This window comes from Trachypithecus francoisi, unplaced genomic scaffold (genome assembly GCF_009764315.1).
Source record: "Trachypithecus francoisi isolate TF-2019V2 unplaced genomic scaffold, Tfra_2.0 Lachesis_group17, whole genome shotgun sequence".
In the NCBI taxonomy this organism is placed as follows: Eukaryota; Metazoa; Chordata; class Mammalia; order Primates; family Cercopithecidae; genus Trachypithecus; species Trachypithecus francoisi.
The window spans coordinates 108,309,590-108,328,007 of NW_022681462.1; the positions used below are offsets into that span (position 1 = coordinate 108,309,590).

General features: G+C 41.1%; 2 protein-coding genes across 11 annotated transcripts in view; one reads left to right on the plus strand and one right to left on the minus strand.

Moving 5' to 3' along the window:
* The window catches only part of SH3YL1 (SH3 and SYLF domain containing 1), a 45,526-nt gene that overhangs the window by 21,181 nt on the left and 5,927 nt on the right, over window positions 1–18,418 (plus strand). For 5 of the 10 annotated variants that reach the window (XM_033176704.1, XM_033176706.1, XM_033176701.1 and 2 more), the window contains 5 exons: window positions 7,462–7,574; window positions 8,503–8,631; window positions 10,527–10,695; window positions 11,685–11,763; window positions 17,003–17,059. In XM_033176704.1, the coding sequence (XP_033032595.1) occupies window positions 7,462–7,574; window positions 8,503–8,631; window positions 10,527–10,695; window positions 11,685–11,763; window positions 17,003–17,059 (547 nt within the window). Of the gene's footprint in view, window positions 1–7,461; window positions 7,575–8,502; window positions 8,632–10,526; window positions 10,696–11,684; window positions 11,796–17,002; window positions 17,060–18,418 lie in introns of all 10 variants that reach the window. The other 5 variants (XM_033176707.1, XM_033176708.1, XM_033176709.1 and 2 more) reach the window with 4 other exon arrangements.
* On the minus strand, window positions 2,790–3,262 carry LOC117062811 (10 kDa heat shock protein, mitochondrial-like). The gene has a single exon (XM_033176719.1). It carries the CDS (start codon window positions 3,231–3,233, stop codon window positions 2,922–2,924), a length of 312 nt encoding a protein of 103 aa, XP_033032610.1. The 5' UTR covers window positions 3,234–3,262; the 3' UTR covers window positions 2,790–2,921.

The following is an 18,418-nucleotide window of genomic DNA, read 5'->3' on the forward strand; positions in this document are numbered from 1 at the left end:
CTAATTGGAGTTCCTTTTTTTTTTTTGAGATGGAGTCTGGCTCTGTCGCCCAGGCTGGAGTGCAGTGGTGCGATCTCGGCTCACTGCAAGCTCCGCCTCCCGGGTTCACGCCATTCTCCTGCCTCAGCCTCCCGAGTAGCTGGGACTACAGGCGCCCGCCACATCGCTCAGCTAGTTTTTTTGTATTTTTAGTAGAGGTGAGGTTTCGCCGTGTTAGCCAGGATAGTCTTGATCTCCTGACCTTGTGATATGCCCGTCTCGGCCTCCCAAAGTGCTGGGATTACAGGCTTGAGCCACCGCGCCCGGCCTAACTGGGGTTCCTTTTATGTGATGAGTCATTTTTCTCTTGCCCCTTTCAAGATTTTTCTCTTGAGTTTTAAGATTTTTTACAATTATCTATCTGGAATGTATCTTGTTACATTTATTCTACTCAGAATTCGTTGAGCTTCTTGAGTGTAGATTCATGTTTTTCATCAGATTGAGAATTTTCAGCCATTATTTCTTTGAAAAAATTTTCTGCTTCTTTCTCTTTTTCCTTGCCTTCTAGTACTTATATCACACATATGTTGGTGCACCTAATGGTGTCCGAAGTTTCTTGTGTTTTTGTTAATTTTCCTTCACTCTCTTTCTCTTAGTTTTTAAGACTTTCTATTGACCTATCTTCAGATTTACCAGTTCTTTATTTTGCATGCTCAGATCTACCATTGAACTCCTATAGTAAATTAAATTGTTCTTGTTGCTTAATACACTTTTTATCTCCAGAATTTCCCTTTGGTTCTTTTATATAATTTTATGTTTTTATCAATATTCTCTATTTGATAAGATATTCTCATGGTACGTTTTTCTACTTCTTAACCATAGTTTTCTTTAATTCTTTGAACATATTTATGACAGCTGTTTTAAAGTCTTTGTCTGCTAAATCTGATAGCTGGACCATCTGAAAGGCAGTCATTCTCGCCTGCTTCTGTTTTTAATTTGTTTTCTATGTATGGGTCACATGCTCTCGCTTCTTTGTTTGTCTTCTTATTTTTGGTTGAAAATCAGAAATTTTAGATATTATATTGTATCAACTCTGGATGCTCACCCTCTCCCCCAGGAGCCTCTTATTGTTTGTTTAGAGATTTGGCTGGACTGTTTGAATGAATTCTGTACCCCGCTACTGTGAAGCCTCCAATGTTGTCTATGGGCATGCATACAGTTTTCCTGAGATGACAGATGTTCTGACTATCCCTGTCCCAGACCTGTCTGTTAAGCTGTTTGTCTCCCTTGGTATGACACACTGTTGTTAGCCTCCACTAACTGCCTGCTGATTGCTCCATTGTTTCCAACAATGCCCTGGGGACATAAATTTCTCCACAGTTTGATCCAGTTAAAATTGTGCTCCTGTGCACAGGTGGTCTTTGAAGCTCATTTCTGTTTCAGGAGGGCTCTTCTTAGCTATCTCTGTCCCTGGTTCTCCCTGATAATTTTCTAGACCACCTGTGGTTTAGCTTGTTGCTGTCATGGAACTGAATACCTCATCTTAAATCATCACCAAAATCATCACCCTTGAACTTCCCCACTCTCTGTTCCAAAAAATTTCACTTCCCTTGGGGAGAGCTTTGGAGCTGCCTGCCCTTGTAGCCTGTCTCTGTCTCTGCCCAGGATCTCTGTGCTGTTGCTCCAGAGCTGGAGGCTGGGGCAGGGGCTCACCTCTCCTGGAGTGACATTCCTGCAGCCTTGGGCGGGGGAGTAGTGTGGCTTGCCTCTGTCAGCGTGGAGCTTTTGCCTCACAGGTGAACTGGGGCCAGAGTGGGTTGGGCCCTGGTGCTCCTGAACTGTTGTGCTGGGCTGGAGCCTCCACTTACACATGGGTTCTGGGTGGAGGAAGGAAGCTCCAGACCTCTCAGCTGCTCTTGCCTGGAATGGAGCTTCTGTAAATGGAGCTGTGGGAAGAGAAATGCTGGCAGCAAGCCTCTCCTGTGGAGATACTGCAGCCCTGACCAGGGGCTGGGGGAAGGAAGTCCGTGTTCTTGCAAACCCCCTTCCCCAAGAGGAGCTTCCATCAGGCCGTCCTGCAGCAGGGCACAGGTTGTAGCTCAAATGTCACCAACTCTCTCTGTCCTCACCAATATTTAATAGTGTTTATTGAATCATTGTGTCTTCATTTTCTTCACTTGCCATTTGCCCTTAGGACAATTTCCAGAAGTGTTAATTTTTAAAATAATTTACCAGTTGTGGTTATTTCGCTCTCGAGAGGGTCTGTGGCCTCTTTATGCCACCATTGCCATGGCATTCTGATTTGTAGATACATTCTATGGTGGAATGGAGATTCAACTGTAATTGTTAAGTTTTAGCTCTTCTTTTATTAGTTACAGAACATTGAACAAAGTACTTAATCTTCCTGAATCAAATCTGTAAAATAAAAAATTGTAAAGTTGAATAAAATGGTCTTTAAGTACCCCCTTTCCCTGCGGATACTTGTGACTGACAGCAAAGCTTGCCGGTTCTGGGCTAAAGTTGTGGCACATTGTTTTGTGCCTGGGTCAGTCTCAGTTTTCCTTCGGACACCTCCCACACCTTCTACCTGTCCAGTGCTGCAAAACCCTAACATTTGCTCCAGGTTCTTCATCTGACCTTCTAAACACAGAAAGGGATTTGAGTACCACCTTCTTAATTATTTGTGCTATTACTCTAGAATATCTGGGGAGATGCTAACCTATTCGTTGCAATGGATGCCTTAGGACATTAGAGCTTAATTCTCTTAGAGAATCCTGGTGGAAAAAGATTGCAATCTTAATTGTGTGTTCTTTTTTTTTTTCATTAGTTATCCTTAGTTTGTTATAAAAGAGAAATATGGAAATTATTTACATGATGAAAGATTTCAGAACTTCAGTGGAGTGGGCAGCTTCATGTTGATGCCATTTCAATAGTGACTTATTTCAGTCTACGTACTCTCCAAGAATGTCACCATCTCTAAATAGGAAAGAATCCTTGTCATCTAGAACTACTTTGGTGCCTCCATATTCTGGCAGAAGAACTTTATCTCCAACTTTTACGCCAACCGGTTGAATCTCTCCACCCTTTCCTTTAGAACCGGATCCAACAGCGACTACTGTTGCTTGCAGTACTTTTCCTTGAGATTTTTCTGGAAGCATAATGCCTCCTTTGGTTCCAGTTTCAGCAGCACTCCTTTCAACCAATACTACTTGGTCAAAGAGTGGAAGAAATTTTCTAAACGCTTGTCCTGCCATGACTCCCTCCGCCTCAGACTCCTCTGCTCTAGTGTCATCCTTAAGGTCAGATTGTGTGTTCTTAAGGTCAGTTCTCTTAACTAACAAGATCTAGTTATGCAAAGGATGCTGCTTTGCAGCCCCTGCTGCCTGAGGCTGCTTCTGGATAGCTTACTGCATTGTGCCCTGGTTTCACTGGAGAGTGAATGTCAGACTCATTCTTCCAGGGGCGTAAGTGTAAGTGACCCTAAGCTTAGCCAGAAGGCCGGCATGGGTTAATTTATGTTTGACAATCTCAACCTTTAGACTCCCAGATTCTACAGGGCGGAGAGTTTCCTGTTCTTGGAACATCAGAGGTACTGAATAATGGTCTAAATTAGTGACTGAATACCTGTATCTGGATTAGGGATTACTTTGGGGGAGGGGGAAGTTTTTGTGGTAAAGAGAGAGATAGGTCAAGAGAGTTGAGATTGTGAGAAGGGAAGATGTGAAAGTCGGTAGTCTGAGGAAAGATAATGCTACATTTCGTTTAAATACCACTAACGGATTATTTTTGGATAACAGTTGTAGCAAAGCCCAAAGCTCAGAAAGTCCTGCTGTTGCCTTGGCTTTGGACCTGTACAGTCCTTTGCTGTGTTTCCAGTGCCAGAGCTCACACTGGGCCATCAAGCCAGAGCAGTCTGGCTCTTACTCAAGATTGGAATTTGAAAAAACAAAAATGACTCTGCTTTTTCCAGGGAGAATTTAGATGGGCCCTTTCACTTTACTGAAGAGGAAGGTATCTGGGTTACAGTTGAGGATAAATTATTGTTAGAGACCAGAGTCCAGTTTTTAAGCCCCCTAAGAATGGGATGTAAGGAAAAGATCTGTTGTTCCGAGGCATGGAGGGTGTTGCCGGAAGGGCCCTCCACTTGAGCTTGGTTTGCATATTGAGACTGGTCATGCCACACACAAGGAGGGAGGAAAACGTTTATTCCCCTTGTAGTGAGGCTTTTAGGGAGAGTGGGGTAGGGAGAGTGGGGCAGGCTCCAAGCCCAGCCCAAGAGTGGCGTGAGAGAACTGCAGGCCGGAGGAGGGAGCCCAGCTTTCTTAGCAGGTTGTCCAGATGTGGGGCTTGAAGGCTGACAGCAGTCAATCATCCAAAAGGGGGTGAGGCTCTGACAGGACGACAGCCCAGGACTCGGCTGTGTGAGTGTGAAGCAGGCTGACCACACGAGAGGGACATGGGGTGGCACCTTCCAAGGAGCTGCTTTCGGGACATTCAGTTGCAGAAAAGAGGGACGTTCTGTCCTGCAGCTTCCCCTCCATGGCAGTTGTGGTTTTTCACTTTCTTATATTTAAGAATGTATTTAATTGAAACACTTGCATCTGAGTTATTGTTTTATTTTTTAATTTTATTTTTTGATTTATAGTGGAGTACGTATTTTCCTGGCACTTGTAATAATTTAATACATGCATACAATTTGTAAAGGTCAAATCAGTGTGATTGGGATATCTGTCACCTTAAATATTTGTCATTTCTTTAGGCTGGAAGCATTCAAATTATTCTCTTCTAGCTACTTTGAAATAGTCAATAGATTGTTGTGAACCATAGTCACCCTACTGATCTCATAAATAAAACACAAGTCTTATTTCTTTAATCAGACTGTGATATAGTTGAGTTTTAATGCAAACTTCTGAAGAAGTCTTATCAAACACTTACAGGGTTTCTGAGAGTGCTGTCCCAACGTATTGTTCAGCTGATCCAGATTCCTGCAGGAAATTTGTCTTGCTCCTTCTTCTACGTTGTGGAAATAAACTGAGGACTGTTGCTGCTCACAGGCTCGCCAAGCTGTCTGCAGAGCTTTTGACCTGGTTCTTGAGCTAATTGGTAGTGTCACCAAAAAACGCAATGTTATCTTATTCTTATTTCAAAAGAACTAAAGAGAGATCAGACCAAAAAAAAATAAAAAAAATTTTTTTCCTTCAGCTGCCTCTCATAGCTTGGCCTTACTTAACTGTACCATGATGCACCAAGCCAAAGCAGAACATAAGAACCAGTGTAGCTACAAGGTCATGGGTAGAAATGTGTATTTTCTGAGTGTGTATGTGGCAAGTATTCTGCAAGGCAAATTTGTTATCTAAAAATACATATAAGATGCAGGTTATACAATCATTGGCGAAAATGCTTAACTTTGCATAAGAAAAGCTAAATAATTATCTGTCATTCAGCACCATAATCGTCAGAAATTGTCTATATGTAAAATAAAATGAGCAGTTGGCAAGCGTCAAGCTGAAGCATCCTGTGTGGGTCAGCTGTCTGATAGACTTAGTTTGTCCTACAGATCTTAAGTGTATTTTATTTCATAAAATGATTCAAGTTGAGCATTATTAAGAACATGCTTGTATCAGGAACTCTCTTAGGGCCTTTCAAGTATAATCTCATTTGGTTATAACAGGATTTTTCTGTCATTCATATGAAAACGTTGACTTGAGAGCACTGATTTGATTAAAAATGTGAGTAACTGTAATGAAGGCATATTTTAAACACGAGTCTGCTTGACCTTTGCGTGTTGTATTGAACTGATTTCAATTCATCCCTAAACAGCCTTGAATATGTGCTGCTATTATTACACCCATTTTCCAGAGCTCAATGATTTGCCCAAGGTCGCACAGCATGCAAAAGGGAGTCGTGGAGTTCCCACCTAGCTAGTTTTACTTTTGAACCCAAATACTGAGCCCCATGCCAGCACTCTGTCAACTTCCAGGTGCACCTGACACCTCTATCTGATTCTGACGATCGTTCCATGAGGTATGGGTCCTGGTAAAGCAAATATTAAACACAGAGCGGTCAGAGACACAGAGGCTGGTTAGAAGACCCACAAGGTCCACAGCTCTCGAGAAACGGAGCTGGGATGGACATTGGTTCTCCACACTCAGGGGTGCCCTGGCCCATCTTGCCTCCCCTGACCCATGCTGCCTCCCCTGGCCCATGCTCCCTCCTCTGACCCGTGCTCTCTCCCCTGACCCGTGCTCTCTCCCCTGACCCGTGCTCTCTCCCCTGACCCGTGCTGCCTCCCCTCGCCCGTGCTGCCTCCCCTGACCCGTGCTGCCTCCCCTCGCCCGTGCTGTCTCCCCTGGCCTGTGCTTCCTCCCCTCGCCCGTGCTGCCTCCCCTGGCCCATGCTTCCTCCCCTGACCCGTGCTGCCTCTCATTTGATGGGTCATGTTATTTTTCAGGTCTAACTTTGGGCTTCCACACTGCAGTGATGAATTTGAGAAACAAATGATTTCGCTATGTTGACTTGCCTTGAGCATTTGGTTGAATCTCATTGTAGTTTCTGCGTTTATTTAGAGAAAAATTAAGTCCGCTGGGCTCAGTGGCTCACGCCTATAATCTAGCACTTTGGGAGGCTGAGGCAGGTGGATCACCTGAGGTCAGGAGTTCAAGACTAGCCTGACCAACATGGTGAAACCCCATCTCTACTAAAAATACAAAACATTAGCCGGGTGTGGTGGTGGACACCTGTAATACCAGCTACTCGGGAGGCTGAGACAGGAGAATCACTTGAACCCTGGAGGTGAAGGTTGCAGTGAGCTCAGATCATGCCACTGCACTCTAGCCTAGGCAACAAGAATGAAACTCTTTCTCAAAAAAAAAAGAAAAATTAAGTCATGGAAATAGGCATTCCTAGTGGAAACTACTTTGCTTTCTGATATGTTGAGCTTTTGTGACCTGTAGTGAAGTGGCCCAGGTTCAGCTTCCTAGTAAGGAGCACACCACTGGCCAGGAGGGAAGTGTAGAAAGTCTCTCAGGACCTTCAGCCCCAGCATCCCTGGTGCTGTGCTCTTCGGGCTTGGCTTGTACGAAGTGTTTAGTCTGATGAGATCAGAGAGCCTGTCGGATCCCTTCCTCCAACCTTTGTTTGACTTGTTAGCACTGACAGTTTACCTAACCCCACTAAACCCTAGGATCACCACCTACACGACCAGGTTGTGTGGAAGATTAAAGGACAAGATGCAGGCAAACCTCATAGTATCCACATGGTGCACAGTAAATGCTCACTGGGGTTTGCTGTAATTACCTGTGGCAATATTGGCTTCATCATTCATCAGCTCAAAATAAAAATACGGCTCTTGTCTCACATTCTTTCCTGTCTCTATTGATGTTTTGCTGTAATGCATACGGTGTCGTTGAGTTTTAGTGAAGATGAATTTTAAATGATATTTACTCTTAACTATTTTTAAGTCAGTGGGTTTCTACACTTTAGGTGTCAGACTTGGTGATAATTCTGAATTATGACCGTGCTGTGGAAGCTTTTGCGAAAGGCGGAAATCTAACGCTTGGAGGGAACTTGACCGTGGCGGTCGGGCCCTTGGGAAGGTGAGTTCCTTACGTAGATGTTAGACAGTAAAGGCCTAACAACTGCATGTTTTATTTTGCTTTAATAGGAAACTTGAATTAAAATGAACAGATTTATACATCTCCAGATTTATACATGCCCAGAAGATTCGAGGTCTTCACAAATAGGAAATTCGCCAAACACAGCCAGTGAGATAAGCTAGAAAATCTGAAACCAGAACACACAAGAAATAATGAAATGTTTTAGAACCATAGGCCATTGTATCTGTCAGGCTTGAACATAAAATCCACCTTCAGCTTTGAGAGAGCCAAAGGCAAGTCAGATTTTATGATAAAGTTCAGCTTCCATTAGGAAAGAAAGAGCTTTTTTCAAAGTAAATCATAAAAATTGGATATGGATGTGTTTTTTTGAGCCGTGTTTACAGTACTTAAAGTGTATTTTTCTTCTTTATTAATGAAATGCTAGTCTTGGATTAATTGTGCGATGTAGAAATATCTTTTACCCACACTATAGAAATTACACAGTGAAATCATCTAAAAATGTTTCTTGGTTCCATGAAAATACTCAATGTAAAAATAATCCAAATTATTTAGCACTCTTGAGATGTATTTCCCAGTTTTAAGAGAGGACGATCCAGTTGGAAAATATCAGACTTACAAATTTTTAAAATATATTTACACATTCTGCACTGTATTTTTTGCAACACAATTCTATATTATCATAACCTTCTGTAATAACTTCATGTATGTTTTTCCCCCTGGCCTGTTTTTCCTCTAGGCCACATTAAAACATCTAATTTAGGCCTACAGTAAGTAAAACATAGAAACAGCTGAAGAAGGTACAAAACAACATAATTCATCTGAGCTAGAAGAATAGTGCTATTTAAATCGTTATCTTCGGGCTTAGAGCTGCTCACAGCTTTGTGACGCAAAATCTTGTGCTTTGCAGGAACTTGGAAGGCAACGTGGCCCTGAGAAGCTCGGCCGCCGTCTTCACATACTGCAAGTCGAGAGGACTCTTTGCAGGCGTGTCTTTAGAAGGCAGCTGTTTGATTGAAAGGAAAGAAACTAATAGAAAGTCAGTTCAAGTTAAAGTGATTTTAATTGAAAGTGTGATGAGAAAATAATACTTAAAGAGTTGATATAATTTGCAGAGTACATTTATATATCCTTTTTACAACATGTGGTTTTAAGTGTGTATCTTACATTTAAAAATTAAATATATAAATAATATATGCTCATGGAAAATGCAGAAGACACACAAAAAATAAAAGAAAAAACATTCGATCCCTTTGAAAGACTAACCCAATTCACATTTTGCTTTACTGCCTTCCAACATTTTCCTAAGCATAATTTTTTTGTGTTGCCATATATGATGGTAATCACCATATATATATTCAACTGTAAATGCTGTTTTTCCACTTCGCGTTTTAAGATAGCTGAAAACCATCATTCTCAGCAAACTGTCACAAGGACGGAAAACCAGACACCACATGTTCTCACTCATAGGTGAGAACTGAACAATGAGAACACTTGGACACAGGGCGGGGAGCATCACACACCGGGGCCTGTCGGGGGTGGTGGAGCCTGGGGGAGGGACAACGTTAGGAGAAATACCTAATGTAGATGACGAGTTGGTGGGTGCAGCAAACCACCATGGCACTCGTGTACCTACGCAACAAACCTGCACGTTGTGTACATGTACCCCAGAACTTAAAGTATAAAAAAAAAAGGAAACGTCAGCGTAAGTTAGTAATACCCTTAGTTGGATGCAGCGACTTCAGTGATTTTCAGATGTTTGTGGAAGGCACACCAGTTACAACTCACGGGTCAGTCGGTGACGTGAGGTTTCCTGTTCTATACTCCACCTTTGTCTTTTCTCTATGTCAAACAGAGACCAATTTAAAATACAGAAATACAGTTTGATTAAAAAAAAAAGAATCTGGAGGTACCCTAAGAGGTAAAGGGAAGCTTCTACTTTAAATTGCATCTGGCTAATTTTTCCTAAAATGCAAATTAAGTGGCTCTAAATTGCCACTAAAATATGTGTGAAGGCCCAGAAAGAGATAAAGAGCTAAGACTGACAGCAGGACTTCTTCCAGAACCTGCAGAAGTTCCCCTAATTGCCAGCCTGATGAGGCTGGCACCGCTGGCATTGACCGTTAACATTCGCCACGCATGGCAGACAGACCCGCCACTCTCCGAGACAAAGCGCCCAGTGTTCACCCCACCGACTCACTCAGGAATCCTACAGCACTATTTGATAAAGCTAAATATAAACCACAAGAGGTAGAAAATAGGAGGGATGGGGAAAAATAAGGTTTGCAGAACTATTCATCTTATAAAATCAAAAGTGATGTGTTAACTCCTGGTTTTATTAATTTGAGAAAAGTTGACAAAAGAATGCTTTTAGAAACTTCTGGTTTGAGGCCGTTGGCAGACCTTCCCACTAAAGTTCAACTAAACCCTGGATAAACTAAAATAAATATGTTGCTTAATGAATGGCAGGGCCTCCAAGCATGTAATGTAAATGTTTATTTAATCTTGATAAAAATAAATATTTTAAGGAAATTACAAAGCCACAGTTATAGGTACCTTTTTTAAAGAAACTTAAAAGTAAAAACCTATAAAAATGTATGTGCTTGTATGTATATTTATATGTGTTTATATATGAATATGTGTATATGTATATATGTGCAAGTATAAGTATTTCTACGATAATGTGGATGTGCTTTTTGTGTTAACAAAGAAAGGATACATATAAGGATATTTACGGCAGTTGGCTGTAGAGGTGAACTTGGGGTACATTTAAGACTTGAACATGGGATATTGCTTAAAGTTAGTGTTTAAAAAGTAGTGTATATGAAGTGCTATATATGAATGATTATATATACACACCGTGTGTGCACTCATGCTATGTTTAGAAAAGATTTGTGTATATTGAAATGTTTTTAATTTTGTATTTCCTATTAGATTTTATTGTCAAGATATCCGAGCTTATGACATTTTATTTGGAGATACACCGCGGCCTGCTCAAGCTGAAGATCTTTATGAAATTCTTGATTCCTTTACTGAAAAGTATGAAAATGAAGGACAACGAATCAATGCAAGAAAAGCAGCAAGGGAGCAGAGGAAGTCTTCTGTACCGTTTGGTTTTATGTTTCACTCAGTATTCTCAGAAAATCTCTTTCTGTAGAACATTCTGTCCCTGATATCAGGTTCCCAAGAACCTACTAAGCCTCCTTCGTAGTTTCACTGACTTCACATTCTTGTGAAAAATTCATGCTACCTTGACATTTGCTCTATACAAATTTCAGGGAAAGACGTCATTTGTCTTTTGTGGTTGCATTTCTCCAAGGATGGAACTTGGTTGTATCAATAATACAGATAATGTTTGGGAGGCCGAGGCAGGTGGATCACTTGAGATCAGGAGTGTGAGACCAGCCTGGCCAACATGGTGAAACCCTCTATCATAAAAACAGAAACATTAGCTGGGCATGGTGGTGTGTGCCCGTAATCTCAGCTACTAGGAGGCTGAAGCAGAAGGATCACTTGAGCCCATGAGGTTGCACTGAGCCAAGATCATGCCATGCCTTTGCACTCAGCCTAGGCAACAGAGCAAGACCTTGTCTCAGTAATAACAATGACATGAATAATAGTTGCAGATCCTGGCGCCTGTGTATGTTAGGCCCTGGGGCACCAAGGAGTTCGTGTGCCTTGTTCATGGGGCTCCACAGCCCTTTCAGAGTTGGTCTGATGCCTGTTTCATGGAGTAAAAACTGAAGCCTAGAGTTTGTCTGCCACTGCCTCTGCCAGTCGCTTGCTAAGCCAATTACTACAATTACCATCCCTGCAGCTCGCAGCTCCCTAAGACCTTGCACAGGTGGTCAGAGGTGCCTGGGGGACGTTGGCTTCCAGGCATGAGAAGAGCACACCCGGTCCACATCTGAATCTTGTCGTCCAGTTCAGTTACACAGAGTCCAGAGGCGTGCATATGAACTTTGAGAGCGCCTCATTACTAAGCACATATAATACAAGTTTGCTAAATAAACTCATTGGAAAAGAGTTATATGTGCCTAAGTAAAAACAAGATTTTAAAATGACGTGTATTTATGTTTTTGTTTCTCCCAGGCTAAAGAATTACCTCCAAAGCCACTGTCGAGGCCACAGCAGTCGCCTGCACCAGTCCAGCTGAACTCTGGCTCTCAAAGTGAATATTTTTGTTGCAATTCAAATACAATTGTAATTAAGTAATTATTAAATGTTATTGTTAAGAAATCAAGATACATTGTTAAACTTTAGAGTTAAATAGAAGAACTAACATATTTAAGAGTAAAATAAGTGCTCAGCCTCTTCTAAATACATGAGACAAATTGTCGTTGCTATAATTTATGAAAACTTCTGTTTCTATTCATAAGATACTTTCTTAAACCTACAAAGATATTTATCTTTAAAGGTTTTCTCATTTATTTTCTTTGCCGTTTCTTGCAGAAACCGTTATCCACCTAATTTGAAATGACAACAAAACAAGCCTGTTTTTTTCTTATATACTCACACATTTATAATTCTGAATATCAGTTTTGACATAATGTTCTTTGGAGCTCAGGATTTCATCAGATGGTTTTTAAACTAGATGACATTTATAAAGCACCAGGTTTTGGTCTTTATCTTTTTTTCTATCATTCATTTTGTGAATCACTCTCATGTCTCTGTTTTTCGTATATGGAGGTCACCAGTGAATAGGAGGATGTTGAAGTAGGCACTTTGAGGTGATGGTTGACTGTTATACAAGAGTCATTGTGCTGTGGCTTTGGGTGCACAAAGGTGATGTTAACGTAGATTTGGCCTTTAGAGAACTTTCAGAAGAGGAAGAGAGAGATTACATGTAGAAACATAACTGCTATTAGTAGGAGAAGGCATATGCTGAGTTTTGCGGGGAGTAAATAGTAAAGCTCTGCAGCAGGCAGGAAGCTTATCCTCGGGCTGCTCCTTAATTTTCTGTATTCGTTTCCCCAGCTTTGAGCCCAAGTCCCTCATATGATTCTTGGCTGTGCCTTTGTCTGGTCTAGATGTGGCCCTCCCAGGAAGATGCTCAGGAGCCAGGCCTGTTCCTCATTTCCCACCTGCCCCTGCATTGTCCCTGTTCTTTTGGGATTCAGGTGGTCGGCCCACTGCTGATTCATGTTCACATGATTGATTTATTGAAACTCGTGTTTGCAGTGACTAATGAGATGTGAGCACTGAATTTATTTTTATTTTAGATCTCAGTGATTATATAAAATTTGACCCATATGTATGTTTTAAAATATGTAAAATGTCCTCACTGAGAATGGATACCTGCATGTATAAAATCCTCTCCCTTATAAAAATCCTCTTAGTATCAAGTCCTTATCAGTGCGGATTTAAAAATGACTGTGGACCTTAACTTAAAAAATGCCTTTCAGTTAACAATGGAAAAGCTCTGCAGCTTGTTTCCGCCGTATGACCCCCTTGAGCGAGCTTTCTAAAAACGGGCCCCTAGCCTGTGCCGGCTTCTGGGTCTGTTTCCCATGGTGCCCTCGTGTGTTCCCCGAACCCTTTCTCGGGGAGACGAGCGGTGCCCTCCCCATTTTGCAGTCACAGCTGTGTCCCAGCCGGTGTACAAGTTAGCCTGGCCATGTTTCTGCAGCCTCAGCCTCACTCGACAAACCTTCTCGGCTTCATCCTTTGCGGCTACGCCCTGCAGGTTTTCCATGCAATACCATCATTTCTCATGTGCTGTATCTCTCAAGTTTTGAACATCAGTTTTTAATTCAGTAAACTAAAACTGTAAAACTAGTGTCTACTTTTAACCTTTTATGTTAAATCTGACCTTTTCTTAAGTTCTTTATTTAAAAACTAAGTATTTTCAATTTATTTACATATCCTTACATATATATACACACACATAATTTTATATAAATGCACATATGTTCATATGGATGGTCAGTGAAGGCAGTATTTTTTTTCTTTTCCTTTGTTGTGTTGCTTCCTTTTTTCCATTTCACCTATATTTTAACTTACAAGATACCCTCCTCTACCCTGATTTCAGGAAAACCAGGTTCACAACATAAATTATGAACTTCCACATTTTTTTCTCCATTCTTGTGTAGTCCTACACATGACATGTACAAACATATACATAAACATGGCCAGAATAGTTTTATTTTGTCTCATAAAAATGCTATCATCTTATACTGTATCTTCTTGATTTATTTATTTGTTATTTGTTGGTTTATTTTGCTCAACAACTCCACATACAAATCCCTAAGTCAACTGGTATAGTTGTAATTGCTTCTTTTTGGTAATTATTTAATATTCCATGGCACAAATGTATATAGTTTACTCAGCCACTCTCCTATTGATGGATATTAACTTTATTTCAGATTTTTTCCATGCCAAACAGTGCCACAATTGATAGACTTCTAAATTTTTTTTTTTTTTGAGACGGAGTCTCGCTCTGTGGCCTGGGCTGAAGTGCAGTGGCCGGATCTCAGCTCACTGCAAGCTCCGCCTCCCGGGTTTACGGCATTCTCCTGCCTCAGCCTCCAGAGTAGCTGGGACTACAGGCGCCCGACACCTCGCCCGGCTATTTTTTTTTTTTTTTTTTGTATTTTTTAGTAGAGACGGGGTTTCACCGTGTTAGCCAGGATGGTCTCGATCTCCTGACCTCGTGATCCGCCCGTCTCGGCCTCCCAAAGTGCTGGGATTACAGGCTTGAGCCACCGCGCCCGGCCGGTAGACTTCTAAATTAATATTTATATATACTGGCACTTTTATGTTTTTGAGATAGTTACCACTAGTGGACATAATAGGTCAAATAATATACTGTTAAAGTTTTAACAGATTTAGCAGATTACTTTTCAAAAGTTTTTACTACTTAGAGTCTCATCAACCATTCCCCACCATAACATTCACCAGCATATGCGTTCCCCACCACAGGCATTCCCCACCGTGTGTACCACCCACCATGCGCAATCCTAACCATACATACTCCCCACCATGTACACATACTCCGCCATAACCTTCCCACCATGATAGTCCCCAGTATAGTTGCTTCCCACCACAGGCATTTCCTACCATGCACATTTCCCACTAGACTCCACCATATGCATTCCCCAACGTGTGTCCCACCCACCATGTGCATTTTTCACCATGGTTACTGTCCACCATATGCATTCTCCACTATATACATTCTCCACCATGTATACTGCCCGCCATACTCTCTACTGTGTATACCACCCACCATGTGCAATCCTAACCATATGTCCTCCCCAGTATATATACTCCCCCATAACCTTCCCACCAAGTCCTCATTATATAGACTTCCCACCATAGACATGCCTACTATACACATTCCCCACTGTACACATTCTCCACCATTTTCATTCCTCACTGTGTGCATTTTCAACTATTACATCCATTATGATATTCTTCAGCATATATCTTCCTCCCCACTGTTAGTGCAGAAGCATCTAGAAGATTTTGCCAGTCAAGGCTTATCACAGCTCCTTGTTAATTGGATTGCGTTTATTCCCATTAGTGAATGTAAACATCTCTTCATATAAATTGCTGGTGCTTTGGATTTAATCTTATCTGAAAAGTCTCTTCATTTCATTGGTCTGTGTTTCCTATTGGGATATTTGTTGCTTTCTCAATTTATGGAAATGCTATCTATATACAGGTTTTGTTGGTCATTTGCGTTGCAACATATTTCTACATTTATCATTTTTCTTTTGACTTGTTTTTTGTAATTTTACTATATGAAAGTTTTAAATTTTATCTAAAAATATGTCTATCATTGAGTTTTTATAGATTTGGATACTTTGGTCATGGTTAAGGTCTTCCCACCTCCTATACAAGATTGAATTCATAGTCTCCTAGATTTTCTTGTGATTTTTTTTTTATCTTTGCATATACTGGACACTTAGTCTTCATATAATCTGAGACCATTTTCCCAATTTTCCCCTCCTCCCAAATATGCAATTCTAATTGAAATAGTATTATGTGCTTGCACCCATTCTATAATTTTTTGATGCTAATTACGTAATGTTACATGTATACGTTGATTAATTTGAGATATAATAATTTTACCATTTCATGCTTTCCATTTGTTGAGCTTTTATTTATTTATGCCTTTCAATAAGATTTCGTCATTTCTGTGCCTTTTGTGTTAAATTTGTTCCCAAGTACTTTGTGATTTTGATTTGCTATGGTGAACAAAATGCACTTTTCTATTTCTACTTAAGTACCAATTTTCACAGTTAAGGAAATCTTAATTTGCTTATATTTTGTTTGTCTTATATCTGGTCACTTGCCCAAAAATATTTCTAATCAGTTTTTAAAATAGGTTCTCATGGGATATTTGTATCCTTTTCCCCATCCCACCAATGTTTATTTCTAAATTCTTACTTTCACAAATTTCTTAGGCCAATGGCCTTCAAACTGGTGTGTGCCTGTCCTTAGGGTACACAGAGACTTAAAAGGAGGTGTGGGCACGGGTCACTTAAGACACACGATCTCCAGATCTCCAGCTCCTGGATAAGTTCTTTTTAAAGCTGAACGTGATGTGCAGGGTGTGCTCTTCATCTTCTATACTGTTTTTTTTTTTTTTTTTTTTGCCCAGGCTGGAGTGCAGTGGCACGATCTCGGCTCACTGCAAGCTCCGCCTCCCGGGTTCACGCCATTCTCCTGCCTCAGCCTCCTGAGTAGCTGGGACTACAGGCACCCGCCACCGCGCCCAGCTAGTTTTTTGTATTTTTAGTAGAGACGGGGTTTCACCATGATCTGGATCTCCTGACCTTGTGATCCGCCCGCCTCAGCCTCCCAAAGTGCTGGGATTACAGGTGTGAGCCACCACGCCCGGCCATCTTCTATACTGTTAGAATCCGGTTTTCTACATTTGAATAAGAAAAGCAAACGCCCAGACCATCTGCCTCTTTCACTCTTTGTCTCCTATACTGTTAGAGTCAGTTTTTCTACAGTCGAAGAAGAAAAGCAAACCCCCAGACCATCCTGCCTCTTTCTACACTATGTTGCCCCCAGAGCGTCAGAACAGGAATCCAGTGTGAAATGTGGATGCAGTTAGTGAATGACGCTTGTGCACAGTAAATCCTTCCATGAGTCAGTGATTTCTGTTTCTTCTCCTTCAACGCAATTGAAGAAGGACCTAGTAGATTTGTCATCTGAATTTAATGAGAATAGTGTGTGTACTTCTGTGTCATACAGATATCAGGTATTTATACTTCATTTATCTTCCGGCTTTATTCAGGCACACCTTCTGATTTAAAGCACAATCAAATGATGATGATCCTATCAATTTAGTGATTTAAAATATTTTCTCAGCAAGGGCAGGATTTGGCAATTTTGTATGTTTTATATAATATGTACTAATAAGTTCTCAAAATCACCACTCTCCTCTTTTTTGGCAGGTAACAGAAATGAATATAAGCTCTATCCTGGACTTTCCAGCTATCACGAGAGAGTTGGTAAATCGATAAATCTATACATTATAAATGATTCATATTCATTTTGTGATCACAAACTTCCTAATTAATCTGATAGCTTATGAAAATCTCTGGGAATTCTTCAGCCCTTTTCTTTAATTTATAGAATATTCACATTATTTTGAGAAGTACTTCATTTAAAAAATGCTATGCTTTTGTTGTCTTACTTGCCTTTAAGATCATTAGGGTGACAGGAAGCTGATGGTCAGTGCTGACTGTGTAGGGAGCGTGTGCTGGGGATAGTGCTGCTGAGCCCCGGATAGAAGCTGACGGTCAGTGTTACCTGTGTAGGGTCAGTGTCGTCTGTGTAGGGTCAGTGTCGTCTGTGTAGGGTCAGTGTCACCTGTGTAGGGTCAGCGTTGTCTGTGTAGGCTCAGTGTCACCTGTGTAGGGTCAGTGTCGTCTGTGTAGGGTCAGTGTCGTCTGTGTAGGGTCAGTGTCACCTGTGTAGGGTCAGTGTCGTCTGTGTAGGGTCAGTGTTGTCTGTGTAGGGAGCGTGTGCTGGGGACAGTGCTGCTGAGCCCTGGGAGCCATGGCGTCTTCTGAGGAGCATGTGATCTCCTTAACACTTGCTGTCCGGAAGCTTTTGAATTTACAATGGAGATAAAATGCCAAAGTTTTCTAATTCTGAATTACAATTTGATCCTTATTCCATTTTCTCTGTGTTTTAACACCATAAATTTTATAGTTCTAAGAATTTTATTTTTCACGTTCAAATGTTTTGTTATTATTGGGAACTACTTTATAACACTTGTTAAGATTTACCGTAGTGAAAATGGTCCTTCAACCATCTTAAATACTCTTCAGAGGTTCCCTGGAAAGAGCTGAGCAAATGTGAGTGGGACACAAATTGAGGGCAAAGTTAAACAATCATAAAATAGCCTGTTTATTTTTTCACGTGAATACTTTGGTCACTGGAGTTACAAAGCCGTATGCTGCCGGATATATAACTGTCGGAGAACTAAACATTTCATGTAAATAAAATTCCAAAAAATTAGGTACTCAAGCATATTTTAGAAATTTATATCATGCAGATAGATAAAAATATGTCGAAAAGGTCTCTTAAGCAGCATCTCCTGAGAGGTCAGTGTGTTCCTGACGGATTTAGGGTTGGTGACCTTTCTCTGCACCGTGGTCTCTCCTCCTGGGAGCTCACTCCGGTGTTTTTCCCAGCTGGTTCTCCTGTGAGGGGGTTGAGCATCTGCTCCTAGAGTCTGTATGGAGAGCAGGTGTGATGGTCTGGCTCACCTGCAGAAGATGCCGTGGTCCTAGGTATGCAGAGAAAGCTCTGAGAGGTTTAAAAATGTGTTTCATCGTTTGTGGTTCACACCCATGTTAAAG